Raw genomic sequence first — 20817 nt, 5'->3', positions numbered from 1 at the left:
TATTATGTAAGGTTTCATAAGCATGGTTATCACATGGTTAGTCATAGATAGGTATATAGCATACCAGCCTGTACCACTTGTCATTTCATCTGCTAACATCACTACAATACTGTTAGTCCTGGCAAGATTTCACCAGTGTGGTGCAACCCTGTGTGGTGGCTTGTGATCAAAGAATTTGCATCATTGTCAACTGCATTCTCTTATGTTGCAGCTTCCCTCCTACAGGAAACCTCCTACAAAAAGCCACTGTGACTGGTTTGTCTAGCAGTTTTTGCTACGGTAGTCATGCATCACTCGGCTCTACACTTGGCACTGCTTATTGCTTCAACTCTGGCATTTGCCATTACTGTGATCATTAATGGGATACTGAACTCAGACAGGGCTAGTAGTTTTGGGGTAGAAGATTCAATTGGCCAGGTAGGCAAAGATAATCCTGTTGATATCCTCCCAGCTGGATGGACTTTCTCTATATGGATAGTGATCTACACTTGGCAAGGAGCATGGATTCTGTATGCCTGGACATTTGTGTTTAGCTGTAGACCTACAGCTATTGTGCCTATTAACAAAGCAGTCCATGCCTTGTTTGTGATATCGTGTGCCCTCAACATCATATGGCTCTATCTTTTTGGCAACGAGAAGTTTACAGCAGCGTTTGTGCTGTTGCTTCTGCTGGAGTTTACCCTTGATGCGATGATTGGAGTCGCCACATATACCAGTTATCACCAGGCTAGAGAACTGATTGATAATGGACAAAAGTATGACGTGGTCCTTACACAGGTTTTGCTCAACAATGGGATAGGAGTCTACGAGACATGGGTAACCATAGCAGCACAGGTCAACTTAGCTGTTGTCCTCCAGCATGTCAGTGACACTAGCTCTAGTACAGCGGCCATCGTAGCTCTCAGTATCATTCTTACTGAGATGCTCACTTGGTTTATTGCAGAGATCACTTTCCTTGATCGGTTTGTCCGTTACACATTGACAGTGTACCCAGTAGCTATTTGGGCATTAGCTGGCATCATTTCAAACAACTGGGACAAAGATGAAGCCAGTTCTGTGCTCACCCTTGTGGCCATTTGCATTGCTGGTTGCCTGTTGGTGATAAGATTCGTGCTAGCTGTGATCTATCACTTCGCAAGACCCTGGAACAGCATTAGCTCAGTTATACTGATGAGAAACACCCCAACTCCAACCGAAGGCTCCCGGATGGACTAACAATAAACTGAAAGTATATAGTTAATATTGTATAGAAAGAAGTTGAGTATTTACATATACACAGTTACACCTATACATAGAGCTATTATTGATGCTTTTGTTCTTGTAATGAAAATTTATTTACATTGTGTTGAGATGCTGCTGTGTGTATTTACATGTAATGAAATATTTCTGTATTTCAAACAGTAGTAGAATTAGAATTAGACACTGAAATACCATGGATGTTAGCTAGTGCAGCGAAGACATCAGTGGAAAATGACAAGTCAAATGACATGCCCAAACCATCTGGTTCTGTATCATCACTTGGAAGACCACTATCGGCCGATACCCTTCTGTCACCTAGGTTACTGCTATTCAACTGTAACAAGCTGACACTGGACTTCAAGAACATGTCTTTGTCAGATTTCTTTGGTGCTTCATAGAGATTCAAAGTGGAGTGTGATACAAATGCAGGGATTTGTCTCCGTTTTGATTCAGACTTGGTTCTTTTCATTTTTGGAGAATGTTCTGGTGATGATAATTCATCTTCATCTGGAGACCCATTTTGAATACCAATACCAGATGATGTCCGAGCACTTGAAGGTAATGTCCTGCGTCGATTTCTCTCAGGAGACAGTTCTGGTAACAACTCCATTGTAAGGTGCTCCATCTCTTCAAGCTCACGAGTCAATAGCTCATCATGGGCTCTCATCTTTGACTGCACACAAACAAAAGTTATGTAATCTATAGACCCTTCCCATAATTACTTTAATTAACTGTAATTATATGGTCAACTAATTCCAACCACAAAGGTGTCCAGATGCTTACAGAAATCTGTAACACCATGTGTCATATACAACACCACCCAACAAGGGTGATGTGCTAAAACATATATATGCCATACAAAATGATTTCACTGCAAATAAATGAAAAAGTTGGGACTTCATTCTTGTGAAATAAGATAAATTCAGCCGGAAGAATCACTTGAAATGAGCTAATTACTCCACATGAATTCATATTAACAAAGTGAAACGTTACATACATTGCCAATGTTACGTCAAGGTACTTAAAGCACTACAGTAGTGTACGAAGCGTCTTCAATACTAGAATACATAGCTATTGAACTAGTGTTTAACTAATAAGATTTATCATGAATTATAATTTATGGCGAATGCTGTACATACGGAAATATAAGACTTAGTCTACATGCTTTTGCATTACGTGAATGGTAGACAACTCTGGTAGTACTTACCATTTCACGATTAACCCATTCTATCGCCTTGCCCAGTCGCTGGCATCTTTCTGCAAACGAATATCCATTAACTACAATTTGTGGCACCTCGTCTGCTTCGTGAGAGGCGTCTGAAGTCACTTTGAGAGAGTCGTACCACATTTTCACTGCTAACCGTAAGAGACGCAATAACAAATAGCCAACGCGACAGACAGTCTGGACTTTTAAAGCTCATTACTGTATAAATTAGGCGCTTATGCGGCTTCATTACCAGTGCGCGTTGCCGTAGAGAAGGTGAGCATTAATAGGAGAGTGGAAATTACAGAGTTACGTTCGAAATGGCTGTAACGAAACTTTCACTGTTAAGGAGTGGATACATAAGTGGAAGAAGTTAGGTTTTGGTGCTAATAAGCTACACGCCGAATAACAATCTTGTTTCAGGTATCACCGAGCTCACGTGCAAGCGCTTCAAATCAACCTATGGTGGGCTGAAAGTAAGTCTGCTTGTCACACACAGACGGTATAACACATATTACACTTGCTGTCATAAGGATGAAGACCGTATTTTTACCAACTTGTATGGTCGTCATGATTGGAGACTAAAAGGAGCCATGTCCAGGGTGGGTGTGGTACTATTATATATCTGTAGTGAAGGATATGTCATTAGGGTCACTGGTACAAGACGAAAGAGATAATCTTGAAAGGACAGGACTGGATACTTGATGAGGTGAAGAAATCGGGTCTCCGGGGCCGAGGTGGAGCAGGTATGAAATGTACACTGGTGTCAACACACTATACACAATGTCTCACTATAATTTAATTGACATATACACTAACCCACATAAGTAATTTTACATGGATTAATGTTTATGTGTACAACATAATTATTAAAGTAGCCAGACTATATGTCTGTATGTAGGTCATATAGCTTCAAGTTTGGATATGTTATTACTTTACATCACAGAGATTTTATCTCTGTAGGAAGTATTATATCAGTTATAGAAAAAATAACATTTTCCTATTAAGGCCATGTGTTCATGGGTCTTTTTTAGTGCAGGAATTTCTGTCATGGTTCATCCCTTAGGTTTGTAGTTGTGGTTTAGTAACACTAATGGGTTTCTTGTCCCACAATGAAGTGTTGATGGCTCAGCATTAAATGATCTTACTACAATATAAAGTGTTGATAAACAGCAAACTGCCAGTGACCATTGACACCTTGCTGACAGCCAGGACAACCAAATAGAGGCCATTTCTTTTTATAGATTTAGAGTACTTAGACAACATCAGAGAAGTGTGACCAAGAGAGACGTATTAGCTGCAAAATGTGGAAATGAATTCATTGGCTTGGAGGCCCAAAAATGTAACTGACAGAAGAATTCTGAGGATGAACTACTGTTCCATGTACCAAAGTATCACCTGCAAAATATATATCTTCAGATAACTAGAGACTGGTTTGTCCCACTGTTAAAGGAGGAAAGCTTACTGGGGAAATTTGGCAAATTAAAATGATCAGGTTGTATTGAATTGCTTAGCTTAACAAGATACCAAATTTGTTTAGTTTCCTGCTACATGTATGCATATACTGTCATTATACCATTTAACTGGTTTGATTTTCAAAACATGCTCAATATTTACATTCTTATCCTTTATATAGTTTTTGTTTTAGTAGTCAATTATTGAACCATTCTGTTTCAAAATAAACACAGTCCATCTAGTTTTTATTTACAGTTGATAAATTTTATTGTGGAGTATTTGTACACTGCGTGTCATTATTTAGGGTTTCCATCGGGGCTAAAGTGGAGTTTTATGAAGGGAGCAAAGGATAGCAGGTGTGTGTGTGTGCGCGTGCGAGGTTTGTGTGTATGTGCATATGTGTGTAAGTGTCTATCTGTATTTGTGTCTGTGTACAGATGCTGATTCTGTTTGGCCCATGGTTGGGATGTGCTTCTCAACTTACTGCTATGTACACTTCACTGTATTCTTCAACACTTAGACTCATTCTCAGTTTATATTCCTATCATTCTATGGAGCCATATACATACCATCCACTGTATACACTGATATGTGCTTCAATTCCTCTTGTCATAGGCCAAAATATTTAGTGGTCAATGCAGACGAGGGTGAACCAGGGACTTGTAAGGACCGAGAGATCATGCGCCATGATCCGCACACACTGGTGGAAGGCTGCTTGGTAGCAGGACGAGCAATGGATGCTCGTGCAGGTACGTACATGCAATGCGTTCTCTTTATAAATAGAATTTTTAGCTGTATATTTTAGTTCTATTATACCAGCAACCAAGATGCATTTTGGAGTTATTTTCTATGCTTCCTCATCTGTACAACCCTTTAAAAACTGTTCCACTTTTTAATGTTCTAAACAACCACTGTACACTATGTGCTTTCCCTTCTAGCCTATATCTACATTAGAGGGGAGTTCTATAATGAAGCATCTAATATGCAGGCAGCCATTAAAGAGGTATAGTGTTAGAAGACAACTGTGTGCTGTTATTGCAAACTGTTTGTAATAATAGCTTGTTCATTTTGTGACAGTGAATGATATCATATGTTGTAATAAACTGACCTTTAGCATCCTCTTCTTTCATCACAACTGTTATAAACACCTTATACCTGACAAGATTATCAACATGTCCTGACCTGATTTCTGTGGTCACTTTATATACTGGAGGGGGTGCCTGGTTTACTCTATTTTTCCGTTTTCATGCATTATATCATTGTAAGGAAACTGAAACACTGGGTGCCATCCTTAAGCCTGAGTAATTAGCAAGCATAACTCTAGGCTATATACTCCCTTATGCTCTCCCACACCACCATACAAACACAGCCTTAAGAGGCCATCTTGTTATAGCCCAACTACCTTCCCTAGAACAGTAGAACTCAGTTGAGTCTAACCTAGGCACAAGTCACAACATCCAGAAACTTTGTTTAGGTCCCAAAATGGTTAACATACATCGACCACGTCCGTATTACATCGTATTACATTGAATGCGTTTACGTATGTGTTCCAAATACATCTTGTAGTTTTAGCGTGTCAATACATTGTTTACAACTTTCCATTAGACAAGAAGTAATGCATGTTGCAACTGTAGCAGCGTCGTTGTAGAGTTCCATCTTGCATGTGCACGGTACCCCTTACTATATGCAGTGTCTATGTGTTGATAGCCTTATTCACATGGTAGAAGCATGGATGACATTTTGTCAACTGCTTAGGTGACACTGATTCCTCACATGAGTAGCAGCATATCATCACATTGAGGGTCTCTAGAATGGATAGAATTGTGTAATGTTAGTGACTTTCAGTGTTTGAAATGGTGTAAAGAACACGTGCTTTATCAAGGCTTTAAAAATAAGATGCAACCTGTTTGCCTACATGAGATTTCGACTCTCCCTTAGTCCATGAATACTCCTCTCTGCTAATTCAGTTGTTATCACCACACGGTATATTTTCTCACATTTTCAGGTAGGTGATAGAAAGCAGTGGGTACATAACGAGTTTGTGTAGCTACTACTGATAAGTTTGTGTACTGGGCATTTATTATGTAGACCAATAAAACACTACTGTTATGAAGGTAACTAGGCTAGTAAAAAAACTGTGTTTTAACTATGTACTGAGTGTTCTAAACATCTTACTTTTATCATCTCTCAAAACTTACCAACTGAGTGGAATACTAAAAATGTCTCCAAGTTGAAAGTCTGCAGTTTGATTTCATCCTACTGGTAATTTGAGAACACGTTAAGTGCATTTCTCTTAAGCAAATCAGTGCCTATTCAAATTGTCTACCTTGTCCTTTATGTGGTAAAGTTACATACTTGTAAAATTATATCTTACAGAGGAGTCTCGTGCAATATTGACTCACACTTTTACGTTAAGTGCAGTACTTGTCTGGGATAACAGTTTATTTTGTTACAAAACAATCATGAAAATGACGTACAGGTGTAAAGGTCTACTTACATATGTACTTTGTAGTGTTATGTTACAATGTGTACTGGTGATGAGTATCATTGTGTGTTGCAGGCTTATGAGGCTGGGTTGATTGGGAAGAATGCTTGTGGAAGTGGATATGACTTTGATATATTTATGCATCGAGGTGCTGGAGCATATATCTGTGGAGAAGAAATGGTAATACTGTGTGTCTGTGTGTAGTGTGTGTGTGTGAGTGCGTGCGTACGTGCGTGTGTGTGTGTCTGTGTGTGTGTGTGTGTGTAGGATATTGTGTGCCATATACTCATGATGTACCCAAGGGTCCCGATGGCATTGATGCACCTCATGTTGCCACTAATTCTATCTTGAGTTTTTACCACTACCCACCCCTGGTGACCAGATTGCTCCTTCTATAAAGAGTCCCTACCAGTTATCTGTTGTCTATTCCTTTTTGTAAATTGCTTTTTATCTATTGTACATAGCTTTAAACACAGGTGTCCTACAGACCTTCAGCACTTGTGCTGTAAAGCCTTAATAAATATATAAATAGCTTAATTCCTTCCATGGGCATCTGCAAACTGTGCATGGCTATCTATAGGGACAAGAGTTCATAATATTATCTGGCACTTTGAATGACCTCATCCACAAGTTCTGCTGAACTTGTCCATTTATTTCTAAACAGCGTTGTGAACAAACAGAGGAGTGATCTTGTATGGGAATGGGTTGAGAATGTATTTGTTATTTGTTACAGCTTATTCAGATCTCAGTGACATTGAATAAGTAATTACTAAGAGAGTATTGAAAACTGTAAGCAAGTCCTTAACTGTTTTCACATCTCCACTGAGTCAGTGACTCTGAGTCTGGTGTGCGTGTATTGTAAAGCTCCTGAATTTTTTGTTGCCGAGAAGGTTGGCCTAGCTTTGCAGCTTAAAGTGTACTAGAATTGATTACTGAAGCTTCTAAGCTGCTGTTCAATCTGTCTTGCATGAAGTAATCAATTCTTTCTAATAGGGTTGAAAAGGAATCAAATCACATGATGAAGTTACTAAAACACGTGCCTGTCTATTATGGTTGATCCTTGTTGTATTGTTGTTAGCTGGTTGACTTGAAACTTACATCCTAATCTTACCTTATTCATCAAGATGTCACTATTCAATGGACTGGACTGACTTGGTTTTTACACGTACTATAGTGTGTCTTGCTAGCTAACGGCCTTCTTGGATTCTGCAGCCTACTAGCGGAATATGAGCAGTGGAATAAGCAAAAACTATCTTCCTACTATTGATTTTGGTATACATCATTTATACACTCATGTGCTGCGGGGAATGGGATAACAGTCAATTTGCCAGTTGACAGTATTCTTGAAAGTGAACTTTAGTGATGGAAGTATATCCATCCTGAAATGTCTATCTAATGCACAAAAATCATTACACAGCCAAAGAGTTCTTTCTTCCCACCATAGCTACTTGCATGCTCGAGATACTCTAATATAGCAGTCATCTAACTACTCTAATAGAACATTCAGTGAGAATGTAAACATATCTCAAAGCATTCAACTAAAAAAATTTCTGTGGGGGAATACCAACAGACACCCCTAATGTTGGAAATTAGACATGTTATGTGCTTCACTTGCTAAGGTATTGATTTACATCCCAAATGACATCTGCCCCATATGACTTTGCCATCAAAGAACCATGTAGTGACAATATACAATAGTAGAATTTTTATATTGAGTGGTTTTGCTGTTTTCAAAGCTGAGTTGTGTTTTTATATAGTAAGTGATTTTTCCCAATCCTGTGAGGTAAATGAATGAAATATATAAGAAAATTGGTTCCATATATAGATAGCAGAGGGTGCCCTCTACTATCTAGGGAAGCAATTCTTACAATTCTAGTAGCCTAAAGTTAGGGTTTGTGTTCAGCCGTTTTAACAGCTATAGGCTACACCATTATTAAAATGTCTTACATTCAAAACTATCAAAGATTCAGGGTGCTGGCTGTTAGTAGCATAGTGAAGGGTGATCTGTTATGATACAAATAGTATAGAGTTTGAGCACAGCTATTTAATACTTTTCTCCTCCTTTTTAACTTAGGTTTTGCATTCTTGGGTAAAAAGATCGCTACCCCTTTTATACATTTGATAAAGTTTCTACCTTTTGTTGTAAAGCTACATAATGGAGGTACTTGTGATTGATCTTTTGTTCTTTGGTGATGACAGATTATCTAATGTTTGTTATTGAATGATTCTTACCACTTCTAGTCTACATCTCTTTGTGTTATTAGATGACTCTGCCATATGCAATTGTTCATTATTTTTCATTAGGGTTCTGTCACTAAACAGTTATGGCTCTTATTTCTAAATCATACATAGAAAATTTATGGCAATGAGAATGCAATCACACGGTTGCTTTGTGTGTGTGCGTGCGTGCGTGTGTGCCTGCGTGCGTGTGTGTGTGTTAGATATTTTACTGTTTTGGTAGGCACTGATTGAAAGTTTGGAGGGCAAACAAGGCAAGCCTCGTCTCAAGCCTCCATTTCCTGCTCAAGTGGGTGTGTTTGGTTGTCCAACGACAGTAGCCAATGTGGAGACAGTTGCTGTAGCACCGGTGAGGATTAATGCATTTAATGTCAGCTTAAAATGGAACTCAAGCCCAAATAACAACATTTTAAGATTTTGTCCTGGCTTGCACCTCTGTTATTTTGTAGGGCACCTGTTATTTTGTAGGGTACACATGAAATTATTTTAACATTGCGTGTGTGTTTTGTTGTTCATGCATACAGTTTGAAAACTGATCCTAATTGAATTAAGTGTTTATACACTCCAAATATTTACTTAACAAGTTTTTACACTCTCAAAATAAGCATCACATTCATGCTCACTGTTTGTATTCAAATGTTGACCGTAAACCAGTCACCTTACCCTTACATTGTGTTTTTGTTCCCTTAATTTGCACATCCAAGTTACAAAACTTCCAATACTTGTAACAGTTACATCATTTCTGTAACTAACTGTGTTTGGTGATCTGTTATTGTGGACATATGAGGTTCCTAAGAGTGATTTCACTGTATTTAGTACAGTATTTGTAATTTACTTTTAATCCTGTTGATAGTATCATACAGTATGATAGTACTGGATCATGAAGGTTTGGGCTTTTCTGGCCAAAAATATCACCCCAAAACCAGCCTCACAATACCTTCATGGTGCCTTGGCAGTATTGGTTAGGTATAACCAAGCCCAAAAGGGCTTTCAGTACAACCTAAAGTGGATTTTTTTAGCTGTATAGAATTCTCCAAATTAAGAATCCACAATACCAAAATAAGGACAAGATCTTATCTCTAAAAGAGGAAAGCCTCTATATCATAGCAAATTAGGCTTAAAAAATTCTAGTGTCCGATATAGAGATAAGATACCCAAGTGGTTTTATCTAATAACTGAGTAATCCATAAAGTAGTTATAAATCATCTTATCTCATAAAAAACAAAATGGTATATACTAAGAGAAATAATTTTGAAAAGCCAACCTAAGTATACAGGCCAAGCACACACTTGGCAGTTAAACTCAGGAGGACGTTATATTACATATTACACAGAATGATGCTGAATTCTAATCACACCTACACTACTAAGTCAATTGGTTTATAGCTTGTTATCCAACAACAAATCTGTGTGTAATTGTACTGGATTATCACCAATCTGGTGCTAGTCATAATTTGTAAAGTCTATAACTGCTACACCTAATCATTTTGTATACACATACACATTTTGATATCTAAATCTCATTAACTAACATTAAATATTTTTAATTGCATTATTTTTTTTATTAATTACCTGACGGAGGCTACTGAGAGCCAGTATAACAGGGATTAACACTGCACTCTTGGAAAAAAAAACATGTGGTGGTTGATCCCGAAACTAGCTTGACTGCCAATATTTAAAACGGTTGGTTGGGTAGTTTTAATAGCAAAACTTGTAGCACTCACAAGCCACCGCCACAATAACATTAGCATTGTCTAGATTGTTAATAGCTTCCAAACCAACGAAGCATTATTTCCTGAAGGCATCAGACAACACAACTGCTCACAGAGAGCAGTATCAACACACAGCCACACACTATGTTTGATTGTTTGCTAACATATTAAGTCAGAAATGACTCCTGTCAGACCAAATACACTGTAATAAAACTCCTAAGGTTTTGAGGTTGTCTGCATGTCCCTGAATAAGCCACACATTCTGCCTACAATACAAACTGGATGATGTGTCATGCACTACTAGAATTAGTAGTAAAAGTGTACACAATTCTCTTTTATAGGACATCACCTAAATAAGGAAATCATTAAAGGGACTTTCCCATTCTGCTTCATAGCGGGCACAATTAAAAATATAACTTCTTGATCATTGATTACTAATGCATGTCAGTGATAAGACAGTAATGTACTCTGATAGAAGATGTGCTTCATTTACAGTGTACACATGGGTTATTACTCTAATAGAACATACAGCAATAACAAGAACGGTAAAGTTCTACTCTACATGGGGTAACATGTTATTAATATAACGTGTTATGTAAAAAGTAGCATAACTTATTATTTTTCATGGGCTAATAATATGTAACAGGGTCATTACATTTTGTAAAGGTAATGCATTACTGCAATATTATCTTTGTAAAGTAACAAAGTAGTAATGAAGTACGTAGTAACTTCCATCTTCTGACTGGAAAGTAGTGAAACAAGGGAGGTCACCTACACCTGAAGGTATACTACTGGACATTTAATCCCTAATTCAGTCTATAGCATGACTGAATTAGGGATTGAATGTCCAGTAATATATTGACACCTTGCACTGTCAACAAAGATAACTGAGATGCAAAGGAGGATCCACACAGATAAATCCATGCATGAAACATGCATTGTATGTACTGCAGTATGCCAAATGGCACCCGTTGGACTGAAGCAACATTGAACAGTCAAAAAATCAAGGCTGTAGCCTCAGCCGTTATCGAGTTACACTTGTCTGAAGGTATCAAGGTGGCAGCCATTACCTGTAATTGTTTCTGGGGTCTTGATGGGATCATATAAAGAACATAACTTGCTGATATTGCAGTAACCGTGCCCAGATTCACTGTAAGAGGTTCTTTATTGGCTGGCTGTTTTCGCCTGGCTCTTCTTCTTGGGCTTGATCTTGGGCTGAACTAACTGGGTCGCCACGGGGTATGACACCTGTAGCAATCACGTGCGCCCTTCAGCTAGCAATCAAAAATTGCAGCAATTTATGCCCACGCAACTAATTAAAACTGATTGAAAACTAATCTTGAAAATGTATTGTTAAACAATACAAGCTCACAGTGACACAAAACTAGTGTTAATTGTTCTTCAGAACCCAGTAATAACCTCATGAATCACACTACGGCAATCACATGTGAATTTTCAAATTAAGCTTCAAATCACAAATCAGATTTCAAATCTACTATATATTTACTAATACAAATTTTATTTTGGCAGTATGTTTTAAATTTGCTGAAGTAAAATCACTGCCAAATTTTCCACGTATCATACAGTGTGATAGTTACTGTATAGTAGGGACCACAAAGGAGTAGGCGTGGCCTACGGAGTAATATCACCAAAAAACAGCCTCAATTTTCCCTGACAACGATGAGGCAGTATTGGTTAGGTAAAACTAAGCCCAAATAAACTTTCAGATTGACCCGAAATGCTTTCAACAAGTTGCTACAGAATTTTAAAGATAATTTATTAATCGAATTTTCTACTGACTGACTGACTGACTGACTGACTGACTGACTGACTGACTGACTGACTGACTGACTGACTGACTGACTGACTGACTGACTGACTGACTGACTGACTGACTGACTGACTGACTGACTGACTGACTGACTGACTGACTGACTGACTGACTGACTGACTGACTGACTGACTGACTGACTGACTGACTGACTGACTGACTGACTGACTGACTGACTTGACTGCCTGATGCCTTCAGACAAGCATAACTCAATAACGGCTAAGGCTACTGGCTTGATTTTTTCACTGTTCGACATCACTTCGGCCCGACTGGTGCCTTTGGCATACCGCAGTACATATAATGCATTCTTCATGGACTTACCAGTGTCCTCTTTTGTGTCCCATTCATCTTTGCTGACAGCGAAAAGTGTTGATTTGGTGGTAGCACGTGATGGCTTCCCTTCGTAACAGAAATCGTCCGTATTTTTCGTAGTGGCTATTTTGATTGCAGAGGTGCTTTTCGAACAGTTCTTGATTCGTACGGGTTGAACATAGCAGACAACGAAGCGTAATGGATACTTCACTTTTCAGATGATAATTAATATAACTGGGGTGCGTGGCACCATTTCTTTCATTTTAGTAAATGCGTGGATTGCAGAGGTGCTTTTCGAACAGTTCTTGATCCGAAATGCTGTGTAATGGGTTGAACATAGCTGACAACGAAGCATAATGGATACTTCACTTTTTAGATGATAATTGATATTGCTGGGGCGTGCGGCACCACAGATGCGGTATGTGTGGGTTCACCAGTCATAATGATTATTTTCAAAAAAAAGTTAACAAGCAAGTACACAGAAAAATTTGGAATTTTCAACTAAGAGTAGGGACATCGATAAAAAGTACTGAAACAAGTCGGAGTAGGCATGATGTTAAATCACAGTAAAACAATAAGAAGTGTTATATCCCTACTGTGCTCAAGATACCATAATGGAAATGCACAGTAGGGATATAACACTTCTTATTATTTTAATATCGTGCCTACTCCAACTTGTTTCAGTACTTTTTATCAATGTGCTTTGGTCCCTACTCTAGTTGAAAATTCCATGTGTACTTGTATGGTATAGTTTCTTAACATTATCTAGTAGAGTGTAACAAAATTTTCAGTATTTACACAGCTCCAGTCACAATCAGCAAATAGCCGTTGGGTAGTTGGTTTCAATATTTAGTAAACCATTGAAAATAGTTTTTAATTCCAAAAACATTGCAGCTGAGAAAGCCCTCATTCTCTCTGATATACACCTGTTTGTTTACTTATTATGGAGATCTCCTTTCACCACCCTATTTCTTATAACATATTATATAACACTCTGTGTAATTGTGTGAAACACTTGCAGTAAAACCTCTTCATAGCAGACACTTATATTCAGGTCTACATTTGCTACAACTTGGCTCCTGGTTTTCCTTTATGGAATCAGACCTGTTACTATATTTAGTGTGAGGATGTTTGCAATTGAGTCCTTAATGCAGAGAGTTTACCTGTGTATTAAAAGTCATTAGGTTTTGATATCACTCTAAGCACATCACATTTTATTACTGTCATTGTTAAGTCTGAACAGTATGTGATCACAAGTGTATTGCTGAGAGGTGAAAGCCAGCTCTTCAACAGATAGGAGCTGTACATTGTTCTATCTGTAACAAATAAATAATAGTTCAGACCACCATGCTGACCTTTAGTTCATTCCAAATGCATAGGATGGTGAGCATTTTACAGTCATAATAAAGATGAGAGTCATAAGTAATTTTATGGTCATTAGCTCTTATTGAACATGTAGACGTCAAGTGTTTGTTGGGTATGTCTTGTTTTTAGACTATTTGCCGAAGAGGTGGTGATTGGTTTGCTAGCTTTGGGAGAGAAAGGAATAGTGGAACTAAGGTGTGTTACTGTAGTCCAGTGGTTTGTGTGTGTGTGAGTGTACGTGGTGTGTGTGTCTTATACACCATCTTCCCTCCCCTACTCATACAGTTATACTGTATCAGTGGTCATGTCAACTCACCATGTACGGTGGAGGAGGAGATGTCTATTCCTCTGAAGGAACTAATCGATCGTCATGCTGGAGGAGTGAAAGGTACTGTAGCTAACATGAGATGGATGTGTATAGTGTACTAAGTAGAACCCTGGACACCTTGTGACTGTGCTGAAGTGTCCTTATTAGTGAGATGTCCTGGGTATTTGTGTAGCATATAGTGGATGGAAAGATTCTACACTAAAGCAACCATTCCTCTATATAATTATGTAGCTAATATTACTGCAAAAATCGTTAACACTCTGTTGCACATGCAATGCTCAGGACAGTTGTATTCACAAATGGCCTAGCGAGAAATGACTACATTGTTTGTCAAAACTCTTAAAGCCATGCTTGTGGTTCTGTGAGAAGCGCTGATAACTTGAGAGTCAGTTCTGTTTCCAGCAATGTTGTTAGGCATGGCACCAGTTAGGAATAATCAAGCCAAAAGTGCATTCTGCAGTAGGTTACTACATTTTTTTTATTCAGTGGAATTTTCTGCTGACTGACTAATTGATACCTTCAGACCAGTGTAACTCAATAACAGCTAAGGGTATGGGCTTGATTTTTTCACTGTTAGACATCACTTCAACCCAAAAGGTGCCTTTATGCATGCACCATGGACTTACCTTTCTTTGTCTCCTTTGTATCCTGTTTCTTTTCGCTGACAGTGCAAAGTGTCAATTCTTGGTAGAGTAAAATGGCTTCCCTGTGACCGACTATCACTATTGTGTTTATAAAGTGAATCATTCATATTTTCTGTACTATCTGGATTAATTGCAGAGGCACTTCTTGTACTGTTCTTTGTTTATAATGCTGTGTAACAGATAGCTGAAAACAAAGCATAATGGGGCTACTTCACTTTTCAGGAATTGATAGTTGGGGTGTGTGTTCAGATGCAAAACTAAATATGATTATGTCTAATGCAATTCTATCTTCTGATGTGGTATGTGTGGGTTCACAAGTCATAATTGTGTTACAAAAAAAGTAAACAAACAAATACAGGGAAGAACACCTTAAATATAGCTCTACTTTAGGAATGAAGTAGGGGTTAAATCTCTCCTGGTATATATGCAGGTGTGGGCGACCTCCCTTACTTCACTACTTTTTATTTCTATGATTCCTAATCTTTCCTCATAATTGTACATGTATTCATTTCATTTGATTAAGTAATCTTTGTGGTCAAGAAAATGGTTTATTGGTGACCACATTAATTGCTACATGTGCTGGTGATCTGATGATGACACAACATCTACACACTACAACAACCTTCTCAGACAACACTGCTATGACTTCCTGACCTATCTGTGTACATGATCAAATGTGTGTGGGGTAGTGTGTGCCATAAGAGGATGAACTGTTGTAGTGCAAGCATGTCATTACACAGAATGGAGATCTCATTAACAAGAGTCATAAAGGAGAATGTCCCTACTCCCATATACCCTACAGAAGGTGAAGTGATGATGAAACACTTAAGTACAAACCTCCATGATTCCTAATATACAGTACAGACTACTGTACTGTGTTGTGTGTAAATTATCGACTTGAAGTGGTTTTTTTGGAGAAAAAACTCTAGTTACTAACGAAATTGTTAAAAGCACATTAGAGCTTAGCGGACATGAAAGAATGTTGCCAGTAGGAATGCAGCCAAGTTACACATACTGTACACATTATTGACAAAACTTTCAGATTTGCTGTCCAAGAGGCATTTGCTGATATGGTCTCCATTCATCCATAACAGGACACTAACCCAATGTGTGTTTTGTGATGTAATGGACTAGTAATGTATGTAGTGATCTTATAGTAATGACCTGTGACTTTGTTGACAAACTGTTTCTGTTTTGTAGACAAACTGTTTGTGTTTTGTAGTTGTGATGCTATGATACTGCCTCTTGCATAGTATGTTATCATACTGATGGTTCAAACCAAACTTCCTGCAGATGAAAATTATCGTGGATAACTCTCTGTGATGGTGGTTCACTTTGTACCATGATTGTCTGATTCACCTTAATAATTATTTGCTTGTTGTGATAATTGTTAAATTTCTGTGCATTTAGATGGTACAGGCCCAGATCAGTTGTATCTATTATTCTGTGTGTATTGCAGTGACATTGTTTTGTTCTCACTCAAGATAAAATGGATTGTCATGGTTTATTGTACAGCCATTTTCTTAGATTTGTACAAAGTCTAAAAATGTACTCTCTGTGAAGTACATGATATAGACACCTATAGAGGTGCAGAGCGCAATTTGTTATCTCACTGTAATACCCTCAGAATTACAGGACTGCATATGACAATTAAACCGGACCAAAAAAAATGAAGTGTCATGTATCAGTATAGTTGTTACATTTTGGCATCTCCAAGTGTGGCTCTAACAATTCCAAAGTTGTTTCCTAACGTATCAGAAAAGAAATTATACCCAAGTACTCTATTTTGACCCATGCCAGAAAGTTCTTAAAAATATTTATCAGTTCTCATAAATTTCATATAAAACTCTGAATCGTTCCTTCGTTGTTCTGAGAGGTTGCAATGTTGTTACATTCTTGCAGGTTAACTAAGTAGAAAGTGATTATATGCTTGTAGTATTACAAATGTGACACATTGTACATGAAGCATGCAGGCTGTACCATCTCCACCAGCCTGGCTTGATCATGAATATCAGTCACCAGATGAGATAGTGTATCGTTGATCGTAGTATCATGACTGATGTGATATTGATGCCAAATATCTAGTCGGCTATTGTAATGTAGTCTTGTATCTATTGTGGGTGACTAGTGTTTTGCCAGTGATGAAACAGGAACAGAAATTTGTTAGCCGGTCATGAATTTTTGTGGGGCAATGGTTCCTTGTTGGTAAGTTTGTTTGTGGTGGATGTAAAAGACAGTCAATGCTAGCTTGTTTCTAGCTGCAGGATTTGGCTAAATGAGGTTGTAATATTATGGTCATTATTTCTGTACCAAATAACCAAATTAAAAATTTTATTGAGACACCCTTGTATATGTGACCAGACCTTTGTATCAAGGGAGAGGGTCTCTGTACAAAAAAATGAATCTTAGAGAACATTATAAAAAAGTCTTGTTTAATCATGCATGAATGGCACAGGGTAAGCAATTCAAAAAGTAATCAAAATTGCCCACCAGACTATTTGACCCATTAATGACTGTCTAAATACCTTTCAATTCTGTAGAAGACTTTCTATTCTATAGCCATGTAAAAGAGGGTCTGACCAGGTAGTGAGAAGTTTCAAGACTTGTAAAGCAACTGAACAGTGTTATGGCCATGCGCTTGTTTGAGTGCTGGTGAATACATGTATGCATTGAGACCAATGGAACATCACCAACAATTCGTCAAACAAATAACAACAGCTGACAACATTATGGGCTAAAGGAAACTTTTTCAAGAGTTGATGGTGTATCTTTGTTAAGGCTTTACAGCACAAGTGCTGAAGGTCTGTAGGACACCTGGTCCTACAGCCTGTTTACAGATGTTGTTTCTTGTCACACACATTATGTTGTACCATCAAGCACTTTTGCTGTTGGATTTAATTGTATCTGTGTAGTTGGATGTGAGTGTCTCTGAGTCCCAGTTTAGTGTGCATGTATCTCATGGTGATCATTCCAAAAAAGGAATGCTCACTGACCAAGGCATGCAAAGCTATGCAATAGTGCTATATACTAACACATAGACACTTTGTATCTGTCCCAACTGTTTGTGCAGGTGAGTGTCACAATAAAAGAGTAGCCATATAATATCTCAAGTAAAGTAACATCGCTTGTAGTTTGCCAGCTGTAGTTGTAAGTGTGCAATTAAAGATAAAAAGGTTAAAAGTATGTCATCACTGTAAATAGATGGTAAAGTTTGTGGAAAGCCTTGTTTGTGAACGAGTCCCAATTGTGAAGTTTTTGCTTCCATTGTGTATAATAGCTGGGATGTTGTCTCCTTGCTGTATAGCTTCTGTATTGCATTCCTTCTGTTGTCTGCTGGCCTATTGCAGTATTAGTGTAAATTGTGTTAATTAATTGGCCTCTTCAGACCTGCAGTATGGCAGCTGGTATACTAATGAATACAAGTATGGCTTAGGCTACCCTGGTCATTCATTCATGACTAGCTTGAAAATAGTATGTATGGTACTTAAGGAGTCGTTTAGTATGCGTATTCCTATTGTAACAAGTTTGGCTTTTGTTGTTGATTTAGGGGGATGGCTTAGACCATTCATGCCTACTTAATTTGCTACAGTATATGAAATTAATATATTAAGTTTGCTTTATACTTGTGTGCGGTTAAGCCACATACATATTGCAGGTGGATGGGATAACTTACAAGCCATCATACCAGGAGGAGCATCCGTACCACTCATACCCAAGTCGTAAGTGTGATCTTGATTTTTTTGTAATTTTTTTACTATCACCATTTTCCAGCATTTGCACTGATGTGTTGATGGATTTTGATGCTTTAGTTGAAGTAAAATCTGGGCTGGGCACAGCTGCTGTAATTGTGATGGATAAATCAGTAAATATCCATTTCCTATCTGCAGATACTTGATTACAATTCTTGTCTACAGGCAGATGTGATACAGTGTATAGCTCGACTGATCAAGTTTTATCGGCATGAAAGCTGTGGTCAGGTTAGTTTACAGATCTAGCTCTAAATGGTCTCTTTGTGGTCTAGGGAGTGTAAAGTCTCCTGGTGTCTATGTGTACTTGTTTGTGTTGTGTAGTGTACCCCTTGCAGGGAGGGCACTGTTTGGATGGACAAAATTATGGAGAGATTTGGTGAGTATCAAAATCATTGTTGGAACTAATATCCAGCTATCTCTGTAACAGTGCAAGGGAATGCCCAACTGTCAGAAATTGATATGCTTGAAGTAAGTGATCATTAAACAAGTGTTACTCAGGGTTTGGTAAGGTGGCTTATATGTTTAACTGAGCTTGTCAAGCAGGGAAAGATATTCATTAAGTATTCATTGTTTCACTAAAGTTACTATAACCAGCACAAATATAGTAGTGGTGCTATTATGTAGTGTAACAAGAATGCAGAGGGTTGTGGCATAGGCCATCTGGGACATGTAGTCTGGCTCATATCTTGCATTCTGGCTATGTTAGCAAGCACCTGTTATCCCATCACAGGAACTAAGCTATCAGATTGAGGGACACACAATCTGTGCACTTGGGGATGCAGCAGCATGGCCTGTACAAGTATGTTAAGAAGGTTAAACTCAACATTAAAAATTGTATACTAATCTCTTTAGGGGTTGATTAGACATTTTCGACCAGAAATTGAAGAAAGGATGAATCTTTATAAACAGAACAGTGGCTCTGTTCGCCAGTGATCTAATACATAACTGTTGTGTACCCATCTTAAAGTTTAGAGATCATATGAAATTCTTGCTCACAAATATTAGTATGTACAGGATTGCAGGGGTGGCCGCAGTTGTGTTACAAAACTATATATATATACACATAAACACACTAAAAATTTATATATATACACACATTAGATTATACTCCAGGGGAACCAGCATAGAATGCTAGAGTTACACCCTCACCAGGGCTGTCTAAACTAACTGATGGAAAATATATACCATCTTGAAGATGAGCTGGCTCGCCAAAGTCTTCGCCATTTCTTAGCCACTGAATTGTTCCCATGTCCAAGTCAAGTTTAATTCCTAATGTATCTCCAGTGGTGTAGCCACCAGCAAATTGCATGGATTGTACACGGTTCTCTAGTTCACCTGAGCTGAAGTTGCCATTGCTTGAACGTGATATTTCACCTTTTCTGAAGGGGTGTGGATTGCCGTCCCAGACTGTTCTACAACCAAGTTCTTTACGCTCTTCATTAACTACTCCGATATGCATCCATCCAACTACACGTGAAGTGTCCACGTGTATGATCCAAGCATGTCGGCCATTGCGTAATCCTTTACTGAATGGAGTCTTCATACAAGTTGTGCTGTAGCCGCGGCCAGTGTACACTATGGTACGATTGTGATTTGAGAACTGCACTTTCTCCGGCACCTCGCAGTCATCGAATGTTGGACAGAAACGAAACTCTACGGCATATTTGAGTTCCTGAAAGATGGGCAGTTTGCTGACATCCTGAGCGTCATTTAATCTGTTGGCTACTGCCATAGACGCTAGCTCTGATAAACTGGGGACTTCATGACATTTGCAAGCTCTACTGTCCACCCAAGCCTTCAGAGATTTAGCCTCACGAGATATTCTCTTGCGCACTTTAACGATGTCATCAAAATCTTTTGGCATTGTCTGAGACCGTTTGTGGCTGCCGAAACTTCTCTTTGTGCTGTATGAGAATCTTCTTGGAATGCTTAAACTACTACGCGCCCTTCTCATTCCATTATCAGCTGCCGCAGCTGAACCTTTAGTGTTTGTCTCCACATCGTTGAGACTTGTAATTGAGTGTCTTCGCTGAACACCATTTGGAAGATTAACGTCGTCAGTATTATCTAAAGTTACTTCTCCTTTGCTCTTAGATGCTCCCATGTTTCCTTCAAGCTTTAAGCTAATGACTTGGTAACACCTTTCTGCTGATTAAACAAATGAATGCGCGAAGCATTCTATTTTGCTTTTATAAGCGCGGCCGCGATATTAATTAAAATACCGCACGTCTATGGCAACGTATCATTACCAATTAC

At 38.3% G+C, this 20817-nt stretch overlaps 4 protein-coding genes across 4 annotated transcripts; 2 read left to right on the top strand and 2 right to left on the bottom strand.

Annotated features, from left to right (window-relative positions):
- Positions 1–74: 74 nt before the first annotated feature.
- Positions 75–2621, top strand: LOC136249708 (uncharacterized). The gene has a single exon (XM_066041800.1). The coding sequence runs from the start codon at positions 286–288 to the stop codon at positions 1213–1215; it is 930 nt and encodes a 309-aa protein (XP_065897872.1). The 5' UTR covers positions 75–285; the 3' UTR covers positions 1216–2621.
- LOC136249712 (uncharacterized) lies at positions 1224–2661 on the bottom strand. Its single transcript, XM_066041803.1, has 2 exons — positions 2447–2661; positions 1224–1912 (listed from the first exon to the last, which is right to left on the bottom strand). Exons 1-2 carry the CDS (start codon positions 2585–2587, stop codon positions 1394–1396), a joined length of 660 nt encoding a protein of 219 aa, XP_065897875.1. The 5' UTR covers positions 2588–2661; the 3' UTR covers positions 1224–1393.
- LOC136249699 (NADH dehydrogenase [ubiquinone] flavoprotein 1, mitochondrial-like) lies at positions 2657–19560 on the top strand. Its single transcript, XM_066041789.1, has 18 exons — positions 2657–2815; positions 2867–2919; positions 2977–3045; positions 3093–3189; positions 4203–4254; positions 4514–4647; positions 4837–4901; positions 6459–6563; positions 8845–8970; positions 13970–14035; positions 14126–14228; positions 18468–18531; positions 18584–18674; positions 18727–18789; positions 18883–18937; positions 18989–19029; positions 19292–19360; positions 19414–19560. Exons 1-18 carry the CDS (start codon positions 2764–2766, stop codon positions 19492–19494), a joined length of 1386 nt encoding a protein of 461 aa, XP_065897861.1. The 5' UTR covers positions 2657–2763; the 3' UTR covers positions 19495–19560.
- LOC136249703 (uncharacterized) lies at positions 19523–20745 on the bottom strand. The gene has a single exon (XM_066041796.1). It carries the CDS (start codon positions 20663–20665, stop codon positions 19664–19666), a length of 1002 nt encoding a protein of 333 aa, XP_065897868.1. The 5' UTR covers positions 20666–20745; the 3' UTR covers positions 19523–19663.
- Between the last annotated feature and the right edge of the window lie 72 nt (positions 20746–20817).

Source organism: Dysidea avara, chromosome 3 (genome assembly GCF_963678975.1).
Source record: "Dysidea avara chromosome 3, odDysAvar1.4, whole genome shotgun sequence".
Classification (NCBI taxonomy): Eukaryota; Metazoa; Porifera; class Demospongiae; order Dictyoceratida; family Dysideidae; genus Dysidea; species Dysidea avara.
This window is presented reverse-complemented; position numbering and strand designations above follow the sequence as displayed.